The sequence below is a fragment of the Ictidomys tridecemlineatus genome, chromosome 5 (assembly GCF_052094955.1).
Source record: "Ictidomys tridecemlineatus isolate mIctTri1 chromosome 5, mIctTri1.hap1, whole genome shotgun sequence".
NCBI classification, from domain to species: Eukaryota; Metazoa; Chordata; class Mammalia; order Rodentia; family Sciuridae; genus Ictidomys; species Ictidomys tridecemlineatus.
The window spans coordinates 166,599,484-166,625,301 of NC_135481.1; the positions used below are offsets into that span (position 1 = coordinate 166,599,484).

At 36.0% G+C, this 25,818-nt stretch overlaps 1 protein-coding gene across 5 annotated transcripts in view; it reads left to right on the forward strand.

Annotated features, from left to right (window-relative positions):
- Positions 1-25,818, forward strand: part of Pak5 (p21 (RAC1) activated kinase 5) — a 345,014-nt gene that overhangs the window by 46,591 nt on the left and 272,605 nt on the right. For 2 of the 5 annotated variants that reach the window (XM_040274035.2, XM_021723159.3), the window contains exon 1: positions 7,328-7,617. The exons of 1 other annotated variant lie outside the window; for it this stretch is intronic. Coding sequence is in view for 1 of the 4 variants with exons in the window: in XM_021723159.3 (XP_021578834.2) it covers positions 7,581-7,617 (37 nt within the window). In the remaining 3 variants the exon portion in view is untranslated. Of the gene's footprint in view, positions 1-7,327; positions 7,618-25,818 lie in introns of those variants that run through there. 2 more of the 5 variants (XM_078051415.1, XM_078051413.1) reach the window with 1 other exon arrangement.

A 25,818-nucleotide genomic window follows, 5' to 3' on the forward strand; every position in this document is an offset into this window, starting at 1 on the left:
GTGTCTAAGTGTATACCTTTTAGATTTTTCTACATACAAGATCAGGTTGTCTGCAAACAGTTAATTTTAGTTCCTTTCCAATTTGGATGCTATTTCCTCCAGTTTAATGCTGCATCTAGGATTTCCAATATTATGAAGAATAGAAGTGGTAAAAGTTGGCATCTTTGTCTTGGTCCTAATCTTAGAGGAAAAGCTTTCACTATTTCACCATTGAGTATGATGTTTGCTATTAGTAGGTTCCTTTTTTATCTTCTGCCTTTGTGTGTCAAAGTATTGCAACACCATTTCCTGAAAAGCTGTTCTTTCTGCTCCATTGTCTTGCTTTTTTTCCTTTTGTCAACTATCAGAGTCTCATATTTGTATGGGTCTATTTCAGTGTTCTCTTTTCTGTTCTAGTGATATATGCATCTCTCCCTCTGCCAACATTATGCTGTCAATTACTGTGGCTGTAGAATAAATCTTAGTATTGGGTAAAATAATTTCTTCCATTTTATTCTTCTTTGTCAAATTGCTTACCTATTCTAGAGCCTATGCCTTTGCATAGACATTTTAGAACAAACTTGCCTGTGTCTACAAAAAGCATAAGTGAATAGTTCTAGGAATTTCTTTAAAGATATAGGTCAATTTAGATATTTATTGCTGAGCCTTCTAACCCTTAGCACAGTATATCTATTTATTTAGGTCTTCTTTGATTGGGTTAATTTATATTTCACAGTTTTCAGGATACATATACTATACATATTTTTGAAGTCTATACTTAAGTATTTCATTTATTTGGAGTAGTTATCAATGGTATTGTGTTTTAAATTTTATTTTCTGTGTGTTCATAGTGTATAGAAATGCAATTGATTTTGGGGGGGGGGGTTGAGCTTGAATTCTGTAACCTTGCTGAACTCATTTATTAGTCCTAGGAGTTTTCCTGTAGTTTTCTTGGCATTGTTTTTTTTTTATTTGATACATAATTGTGAAATAGCAATTTTATTTATTCCTTTCCAATCTGGTGTGTTTTATTTTTTTGCATCCATTTCAGTGGTTGAATTTTTCAGTACTATGTTAAAACCAGTGAGAATATAATTTCCTGTTACATGTCTTAGCAGGAAAGCATTTAATCTTTCGCCATTAAGTTGGGTATTAGCTGGGGCTGGGGGTTGAGGTGATTTTTATAAACTTGAGGCAATTCCCCTCATTCCTAATTTTGGGAGAGATTTTTAGTCATGAGCATGTGTTGAATTTTGTCAAGAAGTTTCCTGCATCAATTGATATTTTCTTTTTAATTTTGTTAGTATAGTGAATTACATTAATTAACTTTTGAATATTAAACCTGCCCTGTATCTCTGTGAAAACCCACTTGATAATAACATATAATTCTTTTAATATATTGTAAGGTTCAGTTTGGTAATCTTATCTTTTTCAAGTATTTTTGTATCTAAGTTCATAAGACATATTGTTTTCTGGATTTTACTGGTTTTTTTTTTTTTGTATCAATCTAATGCTCATCTCACCTTGTATTTCCTGGATAAGACTATGTAAAATTGGCATTAATTCTTTTTCCAATAATTGATATGTTTCTCCAGTGAAATCATCTAGGCCTAGAGATTTCCTTTTGTAAAAATGTTTTAATCATGAATTTTATCAATAGTTTTAGGACTATTCAGATTATGTGTTTCATCATGGTTGAGTGTTTGGCAGTTCATGCCTTTGAGAAATTGTCTATTTCACATAAGTTTTTGAAATTATCAGTACAAAATTGTGCCAGGTGTTTAATTATATTAACATTTTGATGGTTTCAGGATCTGCAATTATTTCCCCTATTTAGTTCATGATATTGGTGATTTGTGACTTTTATTTTAGCTGAAATGAATCATTTTAATCCAGGCTCGTTTAAATTACCCATTTCATTCCATTTTATATTTTATAATATCTTAGTGTGTCAGAAAAACCAGTATTTTGAGATTTTAAAAGTAATAATGACATTTTAAAATATATATACTCATTATTAAAATTTTCAAACAATTCTAAACAATAAGAAGTAAACAACCTAGATGCCCTTCAACAGATGAATGGATAAAGAAACTGTGAGATATATCTATATCTATATACTATATATATCTCTATATATGTATATCTATATATCTATACACACACACACACACACACACACACACACACACACTGGAATATTACTCAGCCTTAAAGAAGAATGAAATTATGGCATTTGCTAGTAAATGGATGGAGCTAGAGAATATTATGTTAAGGGAAATAAGCCAAACCCCCCAAACCAAAGGCCAGATGTTTTCTCTGATAAGCTGATGTTGATCCCTAATAGGGGTAGTGGTAGGAAAGAATGAAGGAACGTTGGATTGAGCAGAGTGTGGGGAGGGTGGGGGAGGGGGTGTGTGACTGGGAAGGACCATGGAATATAGGGCCATTATTACCCTATATACATGTATGACTACACTACTGATGTGCATCTGTACCATGTACAGTGAGAGGATTGAGAAATTGTGCTCTTTTTGTGTACAATGTGTCAACTTGCATTTTACTGTCATGTATACCTAATTAGAACAAATTAAAACAAATTATTATTTTTTTAATTTTAAAAAATAAAGAAAAGAAGTAAACAATCAACCAAATGTCTTTCCATCATAAAGTCCCTGGGTTATAATATTCCACAAATCCTCCTATTGAGACAGATAAAGTGTAAGGTTATAACAATTGTGATAAATTGGTAGAAATGCTTTTCCCATATGAATGGTACCATATATGTTATTTTAAAACTAAATTGTGCTTAATCTTATTAAAATTAAATAAAAAGTAGTTAAAATGTGTCAGTAGTAATTTCTAAACTTAAAAATAATGTTTTCCCCCACAGAGAGATGTTTATAAAACATTACCTTAAACATAAGAAAATCAAATGTCAAATAGTATTGGGGGAGATGGATCTACATGTATTAACTTTAATAATATCTATTGCTCTCATGCTGAAAGAAATGAGGAAATTGTTGTATTTAGATTCCTTCATAATTGTCCTCTTTCTACTTACCCATTTTAGTGAGATGTGCAATAAGATCTATGTTGTTCAAATTTATAATATTTATGTTCTGTTTCAAACCCCACAAACACAATTTTTAAGTCTTAGATTTATTTTTAAATACATATGATAATCCTAACATTTGACCTTGGACTTGCCACTCAAAAGATATAAAAAAAAATCTTTTCGTTGTGTCAATTTCTTAAGTAGAATTTTGTGGGGTTTATATCTGCTGTATATCTTGATGTACTGTATGTTTGAAAATAATTGACTGTTGACTTAAAAACCTAAATACCAGAACAGGCAAAGCAAGCATTCTTGAATCACCTTTCTTTCTCTTGGCCACTGTTTGATGCTCTGAAAAAATTTAAATATAGCCAAATTTTCTTTTTCTTATATGTAAGTTGCCTAGATGTACTAACCATCATTTGTCCCCAAGACTCCATAACTTGATCACAATGTATTTTGACATTAATTTTTCTGTATTGGTTATTTTTTCCAGGAGACAATTGTGTTCTTTTTATTTTGCAGAACTATTATACTTTATTTCAGAAAATAGACTTCTATATTTCTATTTTTCTTTCTTTTTCTTTCATTTTATTCATTTTTTTTCTTAATAGCAAAGGTCGTAAAAACTAGTATTCTGGTAAATGTGTAAAGACCAGTTATCTGAAAACAAACAAAATCCCCTGGTTTATGGTGTTTGTCAATTTACATGGTATAAAAACTTATACAACAGATAATTTCAAGCTACCAATATGATATTTCTGAAACCAAGTTAGGAAGAGTTATGACCCACAAACTTGCAAGCTGGTACTAGCAGAGGTTGTATGTGTATTGGATCTCCTTTGTCTTCCATATAATTTTCTTATAATTGGTTTTATAATTTATTGGCTAGTGGCTCTGTGCCTGTCCATCTATCACTGTGTTTTCAGTTATGTTTAGTCTTTATTTCCTATTTTTTTCCATTTAACGATTTCAATTTCATGCCCCCCCCAGTTTCTCATTCATTTTGGTCTTATCTCTTCTTTGAACTTGTATGTGTGTGTGTGTGTGTGTGTGTGTGTGTGTGTGTGTGTGTGTCTTGTTTTTAAAAATACATTGTTTAAATTACATTATCTTTCCTTTCATGGAAACTATGAAAAATATTTGTAGAACTTTTCTTCTCTTTCCTGGGAGCAGTTATTCAGATACCTATTCTTCTTGTGTTTTTGTTTATGTTTCCTGAAACATTAATTTCTACCTTCTTCACCTCCAGTATCTAAGCAAATGTCCCATGCCTCTCTAGTTGGTCTATTTTTTCTTATATGTGCATTCATATATATGCAACAGCCAAAAAATATTTCTGTTACTATGTAGTTGTTGATTGGTTGGGATTAATTAAAATTTTGACTTGAATTATTGAACTTCAATCATTTATAAGAAGCATGATCATGATTCATTTTTCAGATAATCCAGCTATCTGTTGTTGGATGTTGAAAAGCATGGAGAAGGATTAAGAAAATAAACTGGGGCAGTACAGACCTTGATTCCAGTGTGTTGCCTTTAATATGTCCCTCCCCCACTCTCCTAAGTTCTCTTCCCTCTTTTACAGTTTTTGATGGTAATAAGGTAGGTTGAAATTAGTTTCTCATGAAATATTGACTAGTCAGGTGCTTTATTTTATTGAAAAATATTCTCTTATTTAACAACAATTATTTTCCCCTCAAATTACAAATGACAAAAAATAGATTTTTTTGATAGTAGGGAAAACCATGTCTTAAAGAACAAATACATATCAACTTAGTAAATCATAGTTAAACACATCATATACAAAAATAGCTAGATACTTTAATAGATAATATATTCTCCATTGCTGATTATAGGTTATTTTGTAACTTTAAAATTTCTGAGCCAGAAAAAGTCATTTATTTACTTAAAAATAAAGCTTTTTAATCCTTTTGACAAATTAGCAGAGTACTACTTTGTGTATTCAAAAGTGCTATATTTAGGATCTACTCATCCTACAGTTCCTATTTTGACATGTCCCCTACATTAGTGGGGTGGATAGAGTAATATTTTGCCCAGATATCCCTTAAGGGAAAGTCTTATTACCTCAGCTACAGGAACTACTGTTGACAGAATACCATCAGCTGTCATCCTCTTTAGGGATTGCTACATTTTCAGACAACTTCCTGTCTCAAGTTCATGCCTGTTTCAGGAGCAGCCCATACTCAATGACTGATATGGAGATACAAAGAACCAACCATCTCAGACCAACTCAGAGCAGTTCTGAAGGGTTTCCTTTGCTCCCAAGCTTCCTGAGGGGATGGTCAAGACTGTTTGCCTGCTTGGCTTCTCCCTCTGCCCTCTCCTGTTTCTGATATTTCCCACCTACAAGTGTTGGTTCTAAATCTGTATTCTGCATGCTAAACTCTGAAGAAATGACATACTATGCACAAAAAAATCTTATGATTTTATGCAATGCAGTGTTAGAAAAAGTATTATATGCATCTGTAATTTTTATTTTCTGGACCTCTTAAATGAATTTGAGGCAACTAACAAGTCATTGTATTTAAGCAGTAGAAACAACTGCATGAACACATTTAAATACAACAGGGACTCTTATAAATGATTGAAGTTCAATAATTCAAGTCAAAATTTTAATTGATACCAACCAATCAATAACTGCAGAGTAAGAAAAATGTTTTTGGTTGTTGCATATATATGAATGCACATATAAGAAAATAAAAAATAGAAAATATTTATACAAATAACATGAGGGTGGAAATGAGGTTGGGGAGTACAGAGTTAGCACTATGTGAGCAATTTTGAAGATAAAGTGATGGATTTAGAGACTCATTTCTTTTAAATAGAATGATAGCATATGATATACCAAGACATATTTCTTCTTTATACTTAGGAATATTTGGGGAGAAAAGTAATCATTCACTCATCTTACAGTTCCTATTTTGATATGACAGCTACTACATTGAAGTATGAATGAATGGAAAACCAACAAGGGAGAAATGATGAATATCATACTATTAGCCAGAAAACTGTATAAAGCTATTGAATAAAATAGGGTATGAGGAGATAAAAATTCTTATTTTGTACTCTGCTGATCGATGATAGAATTAGATACTACATGCATTAGTTTATAAGGGTACTCTTGGGATAGCTGAGGATGGACAGGCACGTGACTTCTCCATTTCCTAGGTTGAAACCTCCCGGCTGGTTTGTGAATGTCTCTGTCTCTCCCCATAGTGTGATCAGTAAATATTCTTGATATTGCTGGAGACTTCAAGGGTTTGAGAAGGGTATAGACAACTGGGGGATTATAATTGAAACACAAGACATCATTGCAAGCTTCAGTCCAAAAACAAAAAAACAACAACAAAAACAAAACCAAACAAAAACAAAACGTGTCATCTCTTGATCCCCAAATACCCTGCTTGTGCTCATAATCTGTTAGTCTCTTCACATGGGCAAGCCCAACCTTGATGTTACATGTGCAATACATTAACACTTTGATATGTGTTTAGTTTTTGTCCCTGCTCAGGAAAGGCACAGGTATCTGCAAGGCACACTTGTTCAGTCTTGAGTGAAACAGTTCCTAACAATGAGTTTACTAGTGAACCAGCAAAGTGAGCATGAAGTGGTCCAGGAACTAACCTTTCCCTAGGCACTACATTTGAAATCACAAATTCACCAGTTTGTGTACGAAGTCACTCTGACCTTACTGAACTTCGTTGCAGAAAAGGGGTGGCAACTCCAGGGACACCTTCACTTGAGTTGCCACGACAGGCAGGAGGGGTCTCTGTACACCAGAGATCCTTTCTGGGCTGGCTGATTGAAGGATATGATCACTCCGAAGTCACGGAAGGGGGTTTCTCCGAGCAATAGGAGGGCCAGCAGCAGGGCACCAACATCACCTGAGAAGTTTGGTTTGCATAATCTCAGGCCCCAACCAATTGAATCCGAATTTGTGTTTTAATTCACAGGCTTATTAAAGTTTGTGAAGCCCAGGTCCTGGTGTTGGTAAAGATGCTGGCAAACCTATCTGCCTCTCAGCTCCTCCCCCCTACCTACCTTTGATCGCCCCTTAAGCAAAGCTCAGCCCTTGCAGTAGTGTCCTGCACAAAATTTTGGCAAATCTCGAGTGTGTGGGGACCCGGGGTGCAGAAGTTTCCTCCGCGGGGAGGTCAGAAAGAAAGTGTGATTGGATTGGCTGCTTTCTCCAGCTCCGGAGTGTAGACACTCCCGCCACACTCCCCCCCCTCCACACCCCCCGCAGCTGCTACAGCCTGCTTCCAGCCGGCTGCCGCGAAAACCCGGAGCAGCTGCGTGTGCTCATGGACAGTCCTCCTAGGGGCGAAGCCAGGCAGCTGGGCATGCTCAGTAGCTGGGGGAGGTTTGGGTGGAGAGTAGAAAGCTTTGGCTCTGCCCCCCACCCTCCTTTCAGCCCCCGCCCCCCTTGCCCCTACCCAGCTGTAGTAGTTCCCCAGCGTGCGCCCGGGGAGACCAGGAACATGGCGCTCGGAGCCATGTAGCAGTGGAGGAGAAGGGGATGAGCCACTGCCGCTTCGCTGACAGCCAGCCACCAGGTAGGCAGGCGCGCCTGGAAGGGCTGCCTGGGTGGATATCGGTGCCAGGAGAGGCGTTCGCAGGGATGCGCACGGCTGGTACCCAGGGCATCTTGCTTTGCCAGAAGACGATGAGAAGGGGACCTCTCTGACAGCACAATTTTGCATCTCCTAGGAGATGCCAAAGGCTAGGGACCCACTGTCGAGAGGGAAGGGATCTGGGGACCGCCCACCCCCAACCCATACTCTCCCATCCAACCTAAGCTCTCTACCGGTCAAATAAAGGATAGTTCCTTTCTGCTGGGCTGGAGGGCGTGGGAGAGAACCCCTGATACCAGCCTTGGAAGCGCGCTGGTACCCCGAACTGCTAGCAAGCCCAGCACCAGTTCTTTGTGTATACAGCCGCTCACGGCCGGGCCGTGGGGGTGGTGTGCCACGGGGCTTGCTTCTCCGGAGGAGTGTTGGATATGATGCCAGGGCAGGATTTTATATGGTTTTTGTCTTTTGGCAGGTGAGGACTGCAAGATGCAGTAGCTGAGCCTCTATGGGGCTGTGTTTTCCTTTGTTATTTGCCTTGGTGTGCCTGTGCGCGCGTGGTGGTTTGTAATAGAGAAAGAAAAAGAACTTCTGCTTGTGGGCACCGTTGTGGGCAGAGTGTGGAAAAGGATCTCCGTTCTTAACTCTTGTCAAAATTGTGTGCCATGTCAGCCTCCTGGAGGGTAAACTTGAAAAGTCTGGGGATCATCAGTGCCCAGTTTGAAGAAGTGTGATTATCCTTAAAGTGGAGTGTGTGGGGAGGGGGAGGCGGTGTTCCCTGATGTTTTAAACATGGGATGTGAGTTAATTGCCAACATTAGATCCCAATTAGGAGAATTTGAAGCCTTGGGCTATTTGTGGTGGTCTTTTTAAGGCCAAAGTCATAAAGAAAAACAGAAATTGGCACAAAACCAGAGGAGAGTGTTGTTGATAGTTGATGACAGCCTGGAAGACTGAATATACTTTTGTGGAAATGGGGAAACCTGGGCATTCCACAGGGCTCTACCAAGAAACTGCCACAGCATCTTAGGTAACTCACAAATGTTTTAAAACATCCTTCTCTCTTCTTAGATTTGGTAGTGTGCAGTTTCTCTTACCTGAATCCTTATGGAGAACATACTCTATGTAAAAGCCCCTCCTACACAAGAATTCTATGAATTTTTGCATTCTATAACCCCACCTTACATTTGCATATGTGTTATATTCAGCAGCACAACCCACTGAGTTAGAGAGGAAAGGTAAATTTAGAACATGCCTTTATTTTTTCTTTATAATATGAAGGGTGGGCATCAGTCTGTGAATATGAAGTTTAGAGATACTTTCCTTTGCACTTACACTATTTATTTTTATAGTCTTGTTAGGTGGCAAGAATGAGTCAGTATCATCAAAACGAAATGGGAACTGCATGAGGAAAATGCATTTAAATAAATTAAAGCCATAATGTCCAGTCTGATGATGATGATACCTTGACTTGGAATACATATGTGCAAAGCAGAAGCAGTGCTCATGGAAGCAATAGGAGTTGATGACAAGTTCATTGATGGCACTGACCTTATAATAAAAAATTTGGGTTCCTCTGTGTATAGGTAAAGCTCTCTGCAACTTGTTATTTCATTAATATGAGTTTTAACGGCAGACATTGAAAATCCAATTTGGCAGCACCTCTCCTTCACTCTCTTGGAGTTTGCTGAAATGCTGCAGTTAGAAGAGGCAGGTGTTTTGGGTTTATGGGGTCAACTTGCTGATGACATAGAGCTGAGACAGAAGTTCCATGTTTAGCTTTGCCATTTAGGCAAGCTAATTAAGTTTCCTAAACCTCACTTTCTCCATCTGTGAAACAGGCTCAGGAATAGTAGGACCTTTCTGCATGAGTCAACTGTGGGGATTACTTTCATAAACCACCACCAAAAAAAAAAAAAAAAAAGCAGTGCCTTTTAGGAGAAGGGCAATATATGTTTATTGAGCCCATACTATATGCCCCTTATTATACAAGTCAGGTTCAAATGTGGATTTTTTTTTTTAGATCCTTTCAACTATTTTAGTTTCCTGGAATTGATATAACAAATTACCCAAAACTGGGTGGCTTAAAATAACAGAAATTTATTCTCTTACATGTCTGAAGGCTAGAAGACCAAAATTAAGGTTTTGGCAGGGTCATATTCCCTCTGAGACTGCTAGGAGGGGATTTTCTCCTTCAGAGAAAATCTTTCAGCCACTTTCAGAATCTGATAGCTTGAGGTGTTTCTTGGTTGTGACAATATAAATCCAATCTCTGCCTCCAACTTCACATGGCGTCTTCTCTCTGTGTCCCTATGCCCAATTTTCCCCTTTATATAAAGACATCATTCATGTTGAATTTAGACCCACCCTAATTCAGTATGACTTTATTTTAAGTTGATTACATCTGGAAAGATTTGATTCCCAAATAAGGTCACATTTACTGGTTCTGGCTGGGTATGAATTTTGGAAAGGCACTATTCAGTCCAGTATACCAACATCCATAGTGATAAAGACAGCATTAATATTATGTCAGCATAGAACAGAAGGTAAAGATTGAATAACATGGGTTCAGAAAAAAAACTTTGTTATGTAATCCAACTAATGTATTTGAAGCTTTACATTCCCAATTATGATAGGAAATAGCAGGGTTCATAGGGACCTCATTCATATGTCACTTGTATGTCATTATCCCTAAACCGAGACAATCCAGGACTTGGGTCTTCTCAGGTATCCCAAATGTACCCTGTCCCAAACTGATTTGTTGATGCTGCTTTCTACCCTTTTTCATACCGTACAAAAACAATGCAAAACAAACACCAGGAACAATAGCAGTAAACCTAACACTTTTTCTAGTCTTTCGTATCTTGGTGAATGGCACCACTTTCCATGGAGTTGCTCTTGCCAGAAATTCAAGGATAATTTCTGACCCTGTTACTTTTACCCTCCATGCCCCAAACCATCATAGTCTTAGAAAGTCCACCTTCTATCTGTATCTCTAAACTGATCTTCGTGGGTTCATCTTTCCATCCCCTTTCACCATTGTTGAACTTCAAATCATTATAGCTCACCTGGATCACTAGCATAACTTCCTAACTAGAACCCCTGCTTCCTGGTTCACCTAGACAATACAGGATCATTTCAGTTCCCTTCATAAAAACTATTCATACACCTGAGACAATTTCTAAAAACTCTTGAGAGTCCCAGGTACTTGGCCAGACTTTTCCTGGGCATCTTTTCCTCTTGCTGCTGTTACAGTAACCTCTTATTTTTTTTTTTTATTAACATACAAAGCCCTACTTCCTATGTTTTGCCAGTCCAATTCACACTTATCTTTTGGACATCCTTGGCCTCTCTTCCTTACCAATCCAAATCTTCATCATTTCTTTTCATCCATAGCACATACCTCCTATTATAATTTCCTATTTATTTGTTTGACTATTTAATGCCTCTAAACTCTGTCATATCTGTTCATTTTGTGTCTTGTATGCAAAAGATGCTCAATAAATGTTTGGTGAATGAAAGAATGAATAATATGTCTTAATGCATTTTCCTGTGCCAATTTATACTTTTTGAAGTGTTTTCACTAGCATAAAAAGAGAAAATTAGAACTTTATTCTGACTTCAAATGGGAGTATTTTTTACTTTAACAAGTGTACCTTCTAAGAATTGATTTAGGTTAGCAGTTAAGAGTCAAGTCAAAATATATTCTGGCAACTAAGGTTTTTGTAAAAACATATCAGTCAACAACTATTCTGTAAAAATATATTGTAAGGGTATATTTGTCATGGTGGGTCCTGAGAAAACAATGGGGAACTATAATTTTTACCTTTTGGAAATCAAGAATAATAAATAATAATCATATATAATAAAACATAATACAATTAATTACTTATTATGCTTCTGTTATACACCAAGCTCTCTTTAATTCCTATTTAGTTTTTTAGTTCCTATTTATAACCATTACTATAGCTCCTCAATTTTTCCCAGTAACATGGAACCCTACATTTATTAGAAAAAAGTAATTATTTTGATAAATCAATAATCAATAGTTATTATTATTGTGATCTTTTAAAATAAGAAGCCTATCTAGGGAAAAGGAATCTGCTCATGTGTAGAACAGCATACAATTTCTTTCTGAGTATATCTGAATGAGCTCTGTTCTGTTTTTGTAATCATCTTGGCTGTTGCCTTTGAGGGTAAAGTAGGAGAGAAATTATCTTTATATGAGAACAAGTTTCTGGTGTATTTCTGTCAAAAATCTTAGTTGTTTTATTGTTTAATATGTTTTATCCAAGGGAGAAGTAACTTGATGTCTCTAGTTGAGAACCCTTTTCTGGTAGTTTTATACAGCAAGATTGTGCCCAAAGGAAATTAACGTAGTTCAACACATGAACACATCTTATGTTTGGGATTTTTTGAGTGGCTTCAATTTCATGTCCTCTTGCTCTTGTAAAATGAAAATTTTTAAAAATAATAAACTATCATTTAATCCATATGCCAAACTAAAATTTTTCACTCAAGTAATCAATAATCAGAGAGTCATACCTTGATTTTTTAAAAAAGTGGTGTGTACACAATTGAATCAACTAAAACCTAAAGTAGCTAATAAGAGATTTCAGTAAGGTGGCTAATTGTAAAATACATTGACATGGTTTGGATATGAGGTATCTCCCCAAATCACCTGTTAACTCAGGAGTAATCTGAGGTGAAATAATTAGATTGTGAGATCTGTAACCTAATCAGTTAGGAGCTGAGTAACTTTCTTCTGGGTCCATTCCCCACGATGTGTTACTTCACCCTGGGCCCACAACAGTGGAGCTGGCCATTTATGAACTGAGACCTCTAAACTATGAGCTCCAGATAAACTTTTCCTTCTCTAATTTGTTCTTGTTTGGTGTTGTGGTCATAGAGAAAGGAAAAAAAAGGTTACAGAAACATACACCTTTAAAAATCAGTGGCTACCCAAAAGGGCAATATTTACCAACTAAAAAATAGAAAGGAAAATGATCCTATTCATGAAACCACAGAAATATAAATTACATAACAAAAATAGGAAAAGTACGTAAAATAATTGAGGATATTAAGGAGTAGATAAGAGCATATACAGAATGGGATACATTTTTACTGACAACAAATAAAGCTAATAAACAGAAAACAAAAATGAAAACCACATCTATTCTTGGGTAGAAAAGGCAGATAATATGAAATGGTTGTTTTTCCCAGATCAGTTACATGATCTTATCACATTGGAATTGAGGGACACTTGACAAAATGATTCTAACATACTTCTGGAAGAATAACTACATGAAAATCGAAAAAACAGAATCTAAGAGAGTGGTGAGGGTGTTGCAGAGATGGTGGAGCTGTTAGTGAGAGGCGGAGGCAGGTGGAGGGGAGGCTGGAGTTGGGTGGTGGGTGCAGAAAGACTGTGGTGTAGGTGGGTGATTGGAGGTGGTAAAGGTTGGTGGGAATGATGAGGGAGGGAGGGAGATGTCAGGGGCTTGTGGAGGAAGTGGTTGTGGTTTTGCTTTTGAAATAAAAAGAAATCATCTCGTCATGAAACTGCAATCATTGAATCAATATAGTATTGATGTAAGAATTGATAAATAGATCAATGAAATAGAATAGTTGAGAAAGAGACTCAGGTTGTTTTTAGAAACAGAAGTGTGGTGGAGAAAATATTGTGGAACAGTGAGGTGTACCTGAAAAACACTTCAAGGAAATTGGCTACGTATATAGAAATCATTGAACTAAGAACCTCTTGCTGATGTGACCTTCCAAAGTAAATTCCAAATAAATTGAAAAGTTTATATGTAAGGCAGAAAACAAAGGTAGAAGAAAATAGTTAACTGGTTTTAGAAGAAAGACTTTCTAAATATAAGATCAATGGAATGAATCACAAAGCAAAATACAAATTCAAATATGTTTTGTACTTTGATGTGCAAAAAAATATACATTTTAGTGTGGAACAAAATAATGGGGAGCAATACTGTCACCAAGCATAAATTAATGCAATAACATGCTGAAGAACTCTTGCAAATCCATTTGATAGAGATGTCTAAATATCTGAATAATTAAAAAGGAATAAATAAAAGGATCAATATACATATTTATTAAATGTTCTCGCCATTAATCACAGAAATGCAAATTAAAAGAAAAGATGCTAAGTTTCCTCTATTAATTATATATATGTATATATATATATATATATATTTTTTTTTTTTTTTTAATAAAAGTAATAGTATCCAGAGTGAGGACATTCTCATTCAGTACCAGTGGGAAATTTATGTGATGCAACCTTCCTAGAGAAGAGTTTGAAAATATTTGTCACAAGCTTTTTAAAATTCAAACTTTTTGACCCAACCATTTTTTTTGCTTCTTATTTTATTCTGTATTTAGTTTAGTCTTGGCTAAGGAAGTAACCAGCAAAATTTATATAAAAGATTGTTTATTGTAGAACAAAAATTTGGGATATACATAACTAAAAATTAGAAACTGAAGATATTATGAGCTCTCAAAATAATACACTATTCTATAGGTATCAAAATTGATCATTTTGAAGATTACATAATGACATAATCCTCACTATGATTTTAAGTGGAAATAACCAAGTTGCTCTATTATATATATTGTATCATTCATGTGTTTTGTGAAATGGAAATATCATGGGTAAATAGAAAACTGAAAAAAAATAATCTTTGGGTGGGAAAAATACAATTAAAAAATACCTTTCTGAATTTTTCAAAATTTAGTCATTGATAACACATTGTTTTATGAATCAGAAAAAATATCCCACTCCTTTACAGTTATGGCAATGATACACATTCAGGCCATAATAATTCATTTGTGTAAGAAACATTCATTGATTACCTGTTATGCTAGGGTCTCTACCAAGTATATTAGCAATGACTCTTAGTTTGTATGTAAATGAAAGACACTCCTAAATCCAGTAAAAGGAATTTACTAGAAGGATAGCAGGTAGCTAAAAGATTTGCCAGGAATGTGGGGTGGGGAATTCCCAAAAACAAACATACAAAAATAAGATTGGAAGCAGATAAGATCTTAGACAGGGTCTAGATACCTGTTATCAGAAAAATGTTCCAGCCAGGAACAGCTTGCTTAGGGTGAGGTCATAGTCCAGTAGTAGTTATGCTTGTCCTTCCTCCCAATACCTGGTCCATTCAACTGAGCCTCAGGAAGATCAGGGGTGGCTTGACGGGCAGGTTCATTCCTGCTTTTCTGATGAAATAAATGAACGAGTTGATGTGATGGATGCTAAATATTCAAAACCAATTCAAACTAAAACAAAGATAGTAAAACTGTCTGTTACCCCAGGATTTAGAGGCAAGTAGGGCTGAATGCCGTCTCTCCTTCCCTCCCTCTTATAGGGAACATTTACTGTGATGCAGGAGTTTACCTAACAAAACGTTTACTGCACTGTGCATCATTAAAAGGTGCAACATGGGTACTCCATGTGAGAGACACCTTTTTCTCCTGAAGTCAGTAGTGATGTGTCAGGAAGAAGTGGCTTTTCAGGCATCAATTAGGAAGGAAGGGTCCCATTTCCAGGGGAGAGAAGACCCAGGAAAAGGATAATCCGAAAGAAACAGTTTAGCAGGAACAAGAGGTATGTTTGGAAACAGATTGGCACCAACACAAGTCTTGACTGTTTTCCCCAAATAACCTTACATTTGGCAAATCGTATAGTCGTATTTGCGTTTAACCCACATGAACACTGGACTCTTGGTTTAGATACTTTGATATAAAAAAATTTTGCATCAGTGTTTATTCTCATCATAAATAAGAAATATCTGTAGCTATCCAGGTGATTTAACATTCATGTTGTTGTTTTTATGACTCTTTATAAAACTTTTCCCTGAGGAAAGAAGGCTTGTAAATAGAAGGAGAAAACGTAATTATTCTTCAATTGCACTTAAAACAGTACAGATAAAATCATCTTAAATTACCAAGAGAGGACCCTGCCTTGCTCACTATTTTTTATGGAGTCCTGATACTTTGCCTTCAAGCCTTAGTGCCCCTGTACAGCCATGCTTCTCTGTATCAATCAAAGAGCCACATGCCACCTGGAGGCCTTGCTCTCTTTCTGGGCCCTGCTTTGAATACCTGGGACCTTAGAATTCCCTGCTCATAGAGCTTCTGATCCAAAAGGGGCTGAAGAGGAGTGCATATGGGAAGTATGGTTGAGGTTCAGATATGTGAGCATGTAATCTACACATAGGTGCTGGAGGTCAGGTGGAAAGAGAAAGGAAATGAAGCTGGTTCTCCTTGCCTTGCCATGTTCTGGAATTCAAGTATTCCAAATTGAAACATGGCTTCTGGGTTGTCATGAAGGTGCATACATAATTAGCTATTCATGCAATTGCAATGTAAGAAAAACTGATGATACTTTTGTGGTTATAGTAAATACATTTTACTATGTAGAAATATAGTAAAATTTACTAAATATATTGTATAAGAAGCGTTGAGTCCTCATCAAAGTATTTCACCTGCATATGTTAATTTTTCTTTATGAAAGCACTCTCAAATAGGACGCTTGAACAACAAGCCATCCAGTGAGATAGGGTAGACAGGCAGTCAAACTCTGGATCATTTGCATCCACATTCCATAAACACTGTGGTATACAGAAACTCAGTGGATACAAAAGAAGTTTTGTTTGGAGTCCTTGAACCTTCAATAATTTAAAAATCCCTGGATGAATCAACCCACTTTGACTCTTCAATACTCTCAAATCCTTAGAGTCAGCATTTCTGTTCATGCAGATTTCCTCATGAAAAGGGAAGGTAAATGCTCAGTGTTCAGTATTCTGATTAATTTCCTGATCAAAACCAAAAATATTTGGTTGCTTGTAGAGAAAGCACATTTAACTCACATTTTGAAACAGATGTTCTATTGTTGGATTTCCTCTGTCAATTTTACCATTCTTCTCATTGGTGGTGAAAGTAAATTGGCTAGGAAGTGTACCTCTGTCCTTTAAAAACATTGGTTAATATCCTTTCTCTTCAATATTCTATCCTCAACTAAATACTGAGTACTTTATGCAAACAACATTGGGTCTATCACCCTTCTAAGTTTAATGGCAATTTATGGAATGGGTGAAGTTGAGAGAGGGAGGGTGTACAAGAGAAAAAGGCAAACACACCTTTGGTTTCAAAGAGAAGATCTCTGATGGACTCCATTATTGTTGGCTATACCTTTCAATTAAAATTCAAAGTTGGCATTCCATTTAAGAAATGTCAGCGCCATTTTCTTGGTGAAAATTCCTATTACCTGCTTCTAAAGATGGCACTTGAGTCATGCGAATGGTATTTGTATGAGATTGATTTTCTAGCTAATTGTTTTAAAATGCCACCTTAGTTGCCCCCTTGCCTAACATTCTAGCTCCATTGAATTGTAAACCAAACTTCCTAGAAGAACATGAAATTTATAGTTCATTTTTTAAAACAAAGATTCTTACTCCAAAGTAGGAAAAGTTGCTACATGGACATGACTTAATCTCTAAAAATTAAAACATGCATGGAGGAGGGGGGTTAAAGAAAAAATTCTTATAGAAACAGAATAGAGCTTTCCTCATTCATACATATGTGTTTTAGGTCAGTGTTCTTTTTTCTGTAAATTTTAGAGAAATGAGAACAAACAAATTTTCCAGTAATATTTGAATAACAATTATTTGTGCATTGAGTTAAACAGTCTAGTTAGTTCTCCATATCTGTGGGTTCTGCATCTGTGGATTCAACCAACCACAGATGAAAAGTAATGGGAAAATCTGTGCCTTTACTGAACATGGATAGATATTTTCCCGGCCCTTTTCCCTGAACAATATAGTACAATGACTATTAACATAACATTTACATTGTATTAGGCTGTATAAATAACCTAGAGACAATTTAAAGAATATGGGAATTATACATGGGTCATATGCAAATACTTTGACATGTTCTATGAGAGTCCTGAGCATCCATGGATTTGGTATTTGCAAGGGTTCTGGAACAAATCCTAGTGATTGCAGTTTGTTTTACCCTTTTTAAGGGTTTTCAAAATACCTGACACCTCTATGGTATGTCCTATCCCCTTCTCCAGACAGTCTGCTCTCTCTCTCTCTCACAGTCAAGTAATCTCTAAATCTCATCGTGTTAAAATAATGGTTTTTTTTGTGTTTATATCCTTCACTGGGCCCACTACTACTCCCCCTAGCATCTCCCACTTAAATCTTGTATAAGCCTTCTGTTTTTGTCTTCATTCCCAACCCCAAAATGAACATCCAATCATCTCATTATCACCTCCTCATTGAAAACTTCATACCCAACTACCACCTCCCCACCACCACCCAAAAGTCTCCCATATGGCCTGGCTTATCCCACTCAAACATGCATCAGAGTATTTCATAAGTCTTTTCTTCATGGACTCTTTTCTTGCACTAGACTGGAAATTCTTCTGAAGCGGGTATATTGTTTCTTCATCTTTTTATTCCTAGCACCTAACTTCATGTATAATACATGTCAGGTCTTTAGTACCTATTTGTGTATAAATGAATATTTTTACTTAGACTATAACACATGACTACAAATGCAAAAGGATACTGCCACATTTTTGAAGTTCTGGAATGGAACCTAGAAGTGATTTATTTCCTTAAAAAACAAAAGTTCCACAGAAACAGTAGTTTTTAAAAATTTCCTAGTTTTTAAAAATTTCCTATCTATGAAAGATAAGTGAAGATGATTAATTACCCCCTAGTCATTCCATAGAGTATGACCAAAATTCTAAAAGTGGATATGGGTATAAGGTAGAGATTTTAAAGGCACTACAAAGAGAGAAAATGCTACAACAAGCCATAAGCTAAGCCTGCTTTCCAACCATAGAGTAAATAAACTGAGCTACTTGAAAACCATTAGGAATAATTATTTAATTACTACATGTAACTTACACCTATGGCTCTGTTGTTCCAAACCTGGTACACATATGTCTGGATGATAGAGGACACCTACTTTCCTATCAGTTGATGTTTATACTGATAGCTGGGGTTTTATTAAGTTATGCCCAAGTTCTTGGTACCATTGTTTCTATAATAACTGGTATACTATACAATGAGAAAAAAATAGGAAGGATTGGGAGCAAAATGAATCATAGTAAGTGGTCAAGCTAGGGATTCCTCAGTGTGATTTCAGGATCTCTTCAGGCTTCTGGTTGGGCCTATTTGCAGAAGGAGTCCCAGACAGAAGATTCTAGGGTGATTACTGTGATGGAAGTTTAAGGTATTATCTAGGACTATTGCCTTGTCTATGGTTCCTATGGAAAATACCTGTGTTGGCATATTAGGAGTCCACACTGGGTGGCAGAATCACTTATGAATGAACAACTGTGAACTCATGAACAATCAGGAAGTGAGGAACTGGAAATTTTGATCTTTAAAATAGAGTTCAGTTGTACTTTTAAAACTGGAAGGTGTAGAACACTGTGCATTCTACTAGGTACTAAACATTTAACTTTATCAATTTAGAGCAGAGTTTTCAATTATGTGGCATGGATGTGTTCTGTTTGGCATACATAGGATGGGATTTCTCAGAAAACCCTTATTTCTGGTTTATTTCTTTTACAAATATTATACCCGCCCACACACTCACACATACACAATTGTAAAATTGGTGCCACTGACCATGTTTCCTTGTGGCAACTGTCCATTGTGGCTGAGTAGCCACTAAGTTAGCTGTGCTAGTATAAAGTGCATTTAAAAGGAACCAATTTGGGAATTTTGGTGAAAATATATGGATAATTTGGCTTCAGCAACTAACTTTTCCAATATTATTTTGACAATGGCCAATTATAAAAAATATACTCATGTTTTTCTTGAATTAAACTGAAATAGAAGAAGAAGTCATATAGTCTTAAGTTTGCTCGAGGTGGGGATTATCAAAACTCAAAAGGATGTTTTCATAGCTTATATGACATTATCATCTGGAAAATATAAAACATTTGGAATGCAGTTATGCTCCCAGCAGTGAAGTAGAACTTTATAAATGATATGCATTCTATAGAATGGCTGGAAAAGTCTCAAAATCAATATTGGAATCACCCAAGGCGACTAAGAATAATGATATCACTGTACCTTGCTAAAAACTAATGGAAAACAAATGAGATAGAAAATTCCAGAGCTGTCCCTAGAGTTTTTATTTGCCTAGAATAGAAGGCAATTTTATTTGAAACACACAGCACAGCCCACCAATTGTTGAGCACCTTCTTTTCTATCTAGACCAGAGTATGCATTTGACTGTAGATATAATTCTGTAAAACAGGAAAATGTTTGGTTTTTCACTTAACTGATAAAATTAAAATATATAAAGGTAATTTATCTATTAGGGTGTTGTCAATTCATGTCTACTTTAATCTTTGACAGGCTAGATAAAATAACTGGAAACAGATATTGCAATGATTATTCCCAACTAGTCACCCATTTTAATCATCAGATGGATGTAGAGGACCATTATGCTTATTTGGGGTGGCACTTAAGCATGTGCGGCATATCAATGAACATAATAGGCAGATGGTGGAAGGAGAGGCAGACAGTGTACAATATGCAAAATAAGTCAATATATAGAATGTCAGAAGGTGACTTGTGCTTTGAAAAAATTAGAGTGGGATAATGGGGATCAGAGGGCTTGGATGGGTAGTGGTAAAGGGGGTGATTTTAAATAGGGGGTCAGAGTAGTTCTCATTGAGAAGATAACATTTGATGGAGAGGAGGTAACTACCCCTGTACAGTCCTATGCTGCTTAAAGGAGGACTCTCATTCTGAGAAATGCATCTTTAGGTGATTTGGTCATTGTGCAAACACCATAGAGTGTACCTACACAAACTTAGACAGGTCAGTCACTTAAGGTGGCCTCTTCATACACTCAAGACACAAGCAATGTGGTCAACACAAAATGTGTGAGGCTGCTGCCAGCATAATACAGAATACTGACTTAGACACTAATGTTTCCATAGGTAGAAGGAGTACTCTCTAAAATAACAATAAAAAGTAAAGTAAATAAATAAACAGTGAAAGCATCACTTATTTTCCTTATTTGTTATACACTGTATATAAGTGTATATGCAAATACCCTTTTGTGATTAGCAGCTTAGTAAGTTACTTGGTTATAAAAAATTTGCCTCAGAGTTGGAACAATGGCACTAACAGTAACTAAGATCCTGTGAACACCTATCACTAGTCAGAGATTATGTTATGTGCATTGTACCCCCTCTTGTTCTATCCTTCTAGTAAGCTTATAAATTATTATTTGCATTTTCTGGCTAATAAATGGTCTTTTGTGCTGCTTTCCTTTATTCATTCGAATTACTCTCCCATAAATGTAAAAGATGAAAGTGGAAATATTTTCTCAACTTTTAAATATTCCTTTGACCCCTTCTATTTCAGTTCAGATTTCCCCGTTAGACCTTGAGATAAAGATTCAAGAGCACGTAGCTTATTTGGAAATTTTATAGTGTATTATTAAGAAAGAGGGAAAGTGACTCAAGCAAGGAATATGGCTCAGTCCATTCCTGCTGCTGTAACAAAGTAGCTTAGACTGGATTATTACACACAATAGCAAATTATTCCTCCTGGTTCTGGATGCTGGGAAGTCCAAAATCAAGACACCAGCAGCTTGAGTGGTAAGGGCTGGTGCTCTTCTTCAAGATGGCACCTGTTATATCCTCCAACAGAGATGGATGAAACCTGGCAGAGGGGGGAAAGGAAAAAAAAGTGAACCCATCTGTCAAAAGAGCACTAATTCCAGCCATAACAGTGGAACCCTTATGACCTAGTCACCACCTCAAGGCTCCACCTATTAATACAATCAAGTTCAGGGTTACATTCCAACTTATGAATTCTGAAAGGATGCATACACTCAAATCATAACAGAAAGGCTACCAATATTGGAGTATTAAGCTGGGAAAACTGGAAAGTGGTGTAAAACTCATGTCTCACAATTAGTCTATTCAAAGAAGAGGGAGCTTAGATGCTTATACAACAATTCCCATCAGTCATTGGTTGAATATTATTCCCAGGGAATACTAATTCCTGTTCATTTTCACCATCTGTGACACTTAGAAACCTCTCAGGAACGCAGATTCTATTGTTGGAAATCAGTAGGGATATCAGTAGAAATAACAGTGCTTGCTACATTCATACATATTGTCCCCTTAGCATGTGTCTGCAAAACTAGAGATATTTCAGAAATTGGGAAAACATAATAAGATACAAGAAAACAAAAGAACTCACCTAACTTTTGCTAGTCAATTGTGAGTATGTTCATTAAGCATTAGGGTAGATAAGAACACCACATGGAAAGTGGATAAAAGGGCATTGAGCCAGAGTGTTAAGTTGTACTCAAATAAACAAGACAATATAAGTATAGGTGCTAAACTGAAGTCATATACAATTAGGCATCCAGCTGTTAGATGCATTTAATATTGAAAAATGGAACATAAGTAAGGCTACAGCTGACCTCGTGATGAAACAGAGAGAAAATATTCCCAGGAGTAAAGCAGTTACCCATGTAATGCAATTGCATTCTTGTAGGGCACTAGGGACCAGTTGGTAAGCTGTCTCTTCCAAGGCATTAATAGAACTCTTTGTACCAAATAATGTAGTTCATGTCCAGAATCATTTTTGGGAGAGATATCATGATGGTAGGGTAAGTTAGAGAATACATAATTAAGGTTATACCTATTGACATGGATATTAAAATTGATTTTGATTCTAGGTCTTGCTAGGAACCACCAAACTAAATATAATTTTGCATGAAGAAAAAAGAGGAAGAAGTATTTTGAGTGCACAGAAGCATATATTCTTTATCCTATCAGCATGTGGATAAACTGTAACTGTTAGTGCATTTGAACTGGGTGTTGAAATGCATTTTGTCAAGAAGTAAGGAATGGATATCTGTCAGCAGCCTGTACTGGGATTTCAAAAATAACCCAGGTATTTTCCTTGATAGTAATGTATCAGTTCTGGAGGTTTTTCTTATTAGGGGAAGTATTTTAACATTGACTATCTGCTTCAAACTATTGTAGAACAAGATGGGCATCCAGAGTTGATGAGATCATATTAATAATTGCCCATAGTTTACCAAGTTTACTGGGCTCCAAACTGTTGTGCTCTTAAAATATTAGCTGTTAAGATTTGCATTGGAGATATGGGTGGATTTTAAGAAACTCATCACCATTGGTAATGGATAGGAGACTTGTAGATTATTTCACACCAGATCCCAGATATTAACTTCTCATCTGGAATGGCAGACGTGTAGAAAGTTCTTTCTTAATTTCTGTGTCCATAAACGGATAAAGAAAAGAAATTTGGGGAGAGGTATGAGGGCAGGTGGAAGAGTGGTCTTTAGTGACTTCAGATAAGCAATACTGAACTTTCTTTACTGCCTTGGATTGTTACAATTATTGAATCTGTTAGGGCTCCATCATATCCTAGTTGGAACCTCAAGGCTCATCATTCAGTTCCTTTATATTCAGAGCCTCCATGTTGCACATTAAGCAGATATTTGTATCTGGCCCATGTGAATGGTACCTCCTCCAATTGTGGATGACTGTCTATGGTGATTTCACTTATGATGTCCTTGCTTTTATCCACACTTTGAGAAATGACGTCATTGTGCCTTGTAACTATGTTTGCTTTCTTTCTATTCTTCATTGTCTTTCCCATGGAGCTGAAAGATGCTCTGGAGAAGAGGTTAGATTTTACATTTTTAATATAAAGAGCCACATATAGAATTCTCCACTATAGTTGCTCAATAAATCTAACCAAATCAATGCATAAATAATACTATAACTTAACACTCTCCTATGGATTAGAGTCTGTGTAAAGTATTTTACCTGCTTATCTTCTTTAATCTCAGCAGACATTTTTTTTTCCATTTATCCTTGGAGGACACCGTGAGTTGAAGAGTGAAAGATGAGTGAATGGAGATATCGCATGAAGACAGCTCCTTCAGGAATTTAATGTGAAAGAATGAAAAGCATTTAAAAATAGAAAGTGTAGAGAGATGAAGATAAGAAGTTGAGGGGTAGCAATTCATACAAAGATCAATGGATTTGAACATATTTAAAAGTTGATTGGAATGATTCAGTTGGAAGGAGTAGAAGGAAAATATAATTGAGAAAATTGGTAATTGATATTATTGAGGAGGTGCAGAGAATAGAAACCAGAAGACACATGGAAAGAATAGCCCTAGGAAGTAGGGCCGTTTTATTGGGTCAAGAGGAAAGGATAAGATAGGATAGAGTTTTGGAAACTTGGTAGGGGGAAGTTGCAGAACTTCCTGCCTGAAGTTTTTCCTTTTTATCTTTGAATAAAAGATATCTTTGAAGAAGGAGCCAAAGTCATCTTTTGAATTTGATGGGGGTAGGACGGATTATAATGGAAATGGTGATGGAAAAGATTTGGTGATGGAAAAGATTCTCCTGGGTGTAAAATGTATGAAATGATCTCTGCAGAAGTTGAGTGACTGAGTTAATTAAGACCATAGAATTTTCACTTGTTTGTATTAATGAAACCATGATTTCAGATTAAAATTCTAAGTGCACATTTTCTTTGCATCTGCCAGAAAAGAATAGATTGTGGCCCAATGCAATTAGAATCTAAAATAAAGCAAGAGAGGCCTCTGCATTTAGGGTAATTTGAATTTTATGAAATGCATTTAAAGAAAATAAGCTTCCCCTCTCCTAGTTTCTACTTCTTGATTTATTTTCACCAATGTAGGTATTATTGAATACATATTATTGAATATATTACATATTGAATAACATTGTATTTTCAGTCTGATACAATAGAAAATAACTTGTTTTCTATAGGATTCTTCTGCTTGGAAGGGACAGAAACCTAGGTCAAAGAGGATCAGGAAAGCTAAGAATTTATTGACTTGTATAGTTGAAATGTTCAGAAACACATTTGGGTCTGGAACTCAAAAATAATACCATGGTGTTATTTCTTTCCCATTTTTTTTTTAAATCTCTGCGTGTTTCTGTGTGGGTTTCATTCCCATAAAAGTTCTTCCATTTTTCTGGCAAGATAGCCCCCCCCTATAGTTCTTGACTTAGATCCCATGATTTCGAAATTCAGCAGAAAATGCTATCTAGCATTTCCCAGCAGTTCCAACAAAAGTCTCAGGATTTAATTTCAGCTGTTCCAATATGACTTTGAGGGTCATATGTCAGTACCTGTTCCTAGATCAAATACTATAGCCCGAGGGATATGTTGCTTTTTTTTAAATTGTACCTGGGTCCAACCCATCCCTAGAGTCAGAAGTCAAAGTGGAATTGCTTTCCCAAACTACCTTGACAGAGAAAGGAAGCAGAGAGACTCCACCAGGATTATCAGAATGCTGTTAACATAAATAAGAACAGTGGATATGGCCAGGCAAAGATGAAAATAAATAAAAAAATGTTAATTAACGTAGATAAAAGCAGAAATGAGCCATGTAGTTATAGCCTCCACAGAGATTTCTGACCTGGTAAAATTTCTCTAGTCACATAGTTTTGGCAGCCTTAATTTATTGAACTGATTGTTCTTGAAACTATCAGTCTTTCCTGGAAATGAATTATAAGTTACCAAAGACACTATACATAGATTCTTTCCCCCATTTCTTCTGATTTTAGTTTTCATCTTTGTGTCCTGATTTTGCTATTGTACTGCTGCTTCTATTTTGGAACCTTGGTAAGAAATAGATTTGTGTTGGTATACCAATTTAGACAGAAGTTAAAATGAAAATTCATTTGCATATTCAGAACCTATCCTAATGGGAGGAAAATCAGTGCTAAAATTGCATCCTAAATGTTGTCAGGGAAATGAACTTATAGTGAGTTAGTGAGGACATGTTGTTTCAAGCTAACATGAAATGTATGTATCCAAGCTCTCAATTTCTCCTGATATTTTTGTCTTGGGCTTTCTCACACAGAGTCTATTTTCTCTCAGTGATTTAAGTGGCTTGGTATTATGGTGTCCTATATAGCTTCACGTTTTGTGAGATCAGGTCAATTTTTGGACAAGACAAATTGGAAGGTAGCTTTGATAGAACTATGTTATTCTGACTGTTATTATATTGCTGCAGTGATGTCGCTTATCCTTGTTTGTATTATTTCTTCAGTCCTATCTGGCATCTTGTGTTCTATTTTAACAGTGA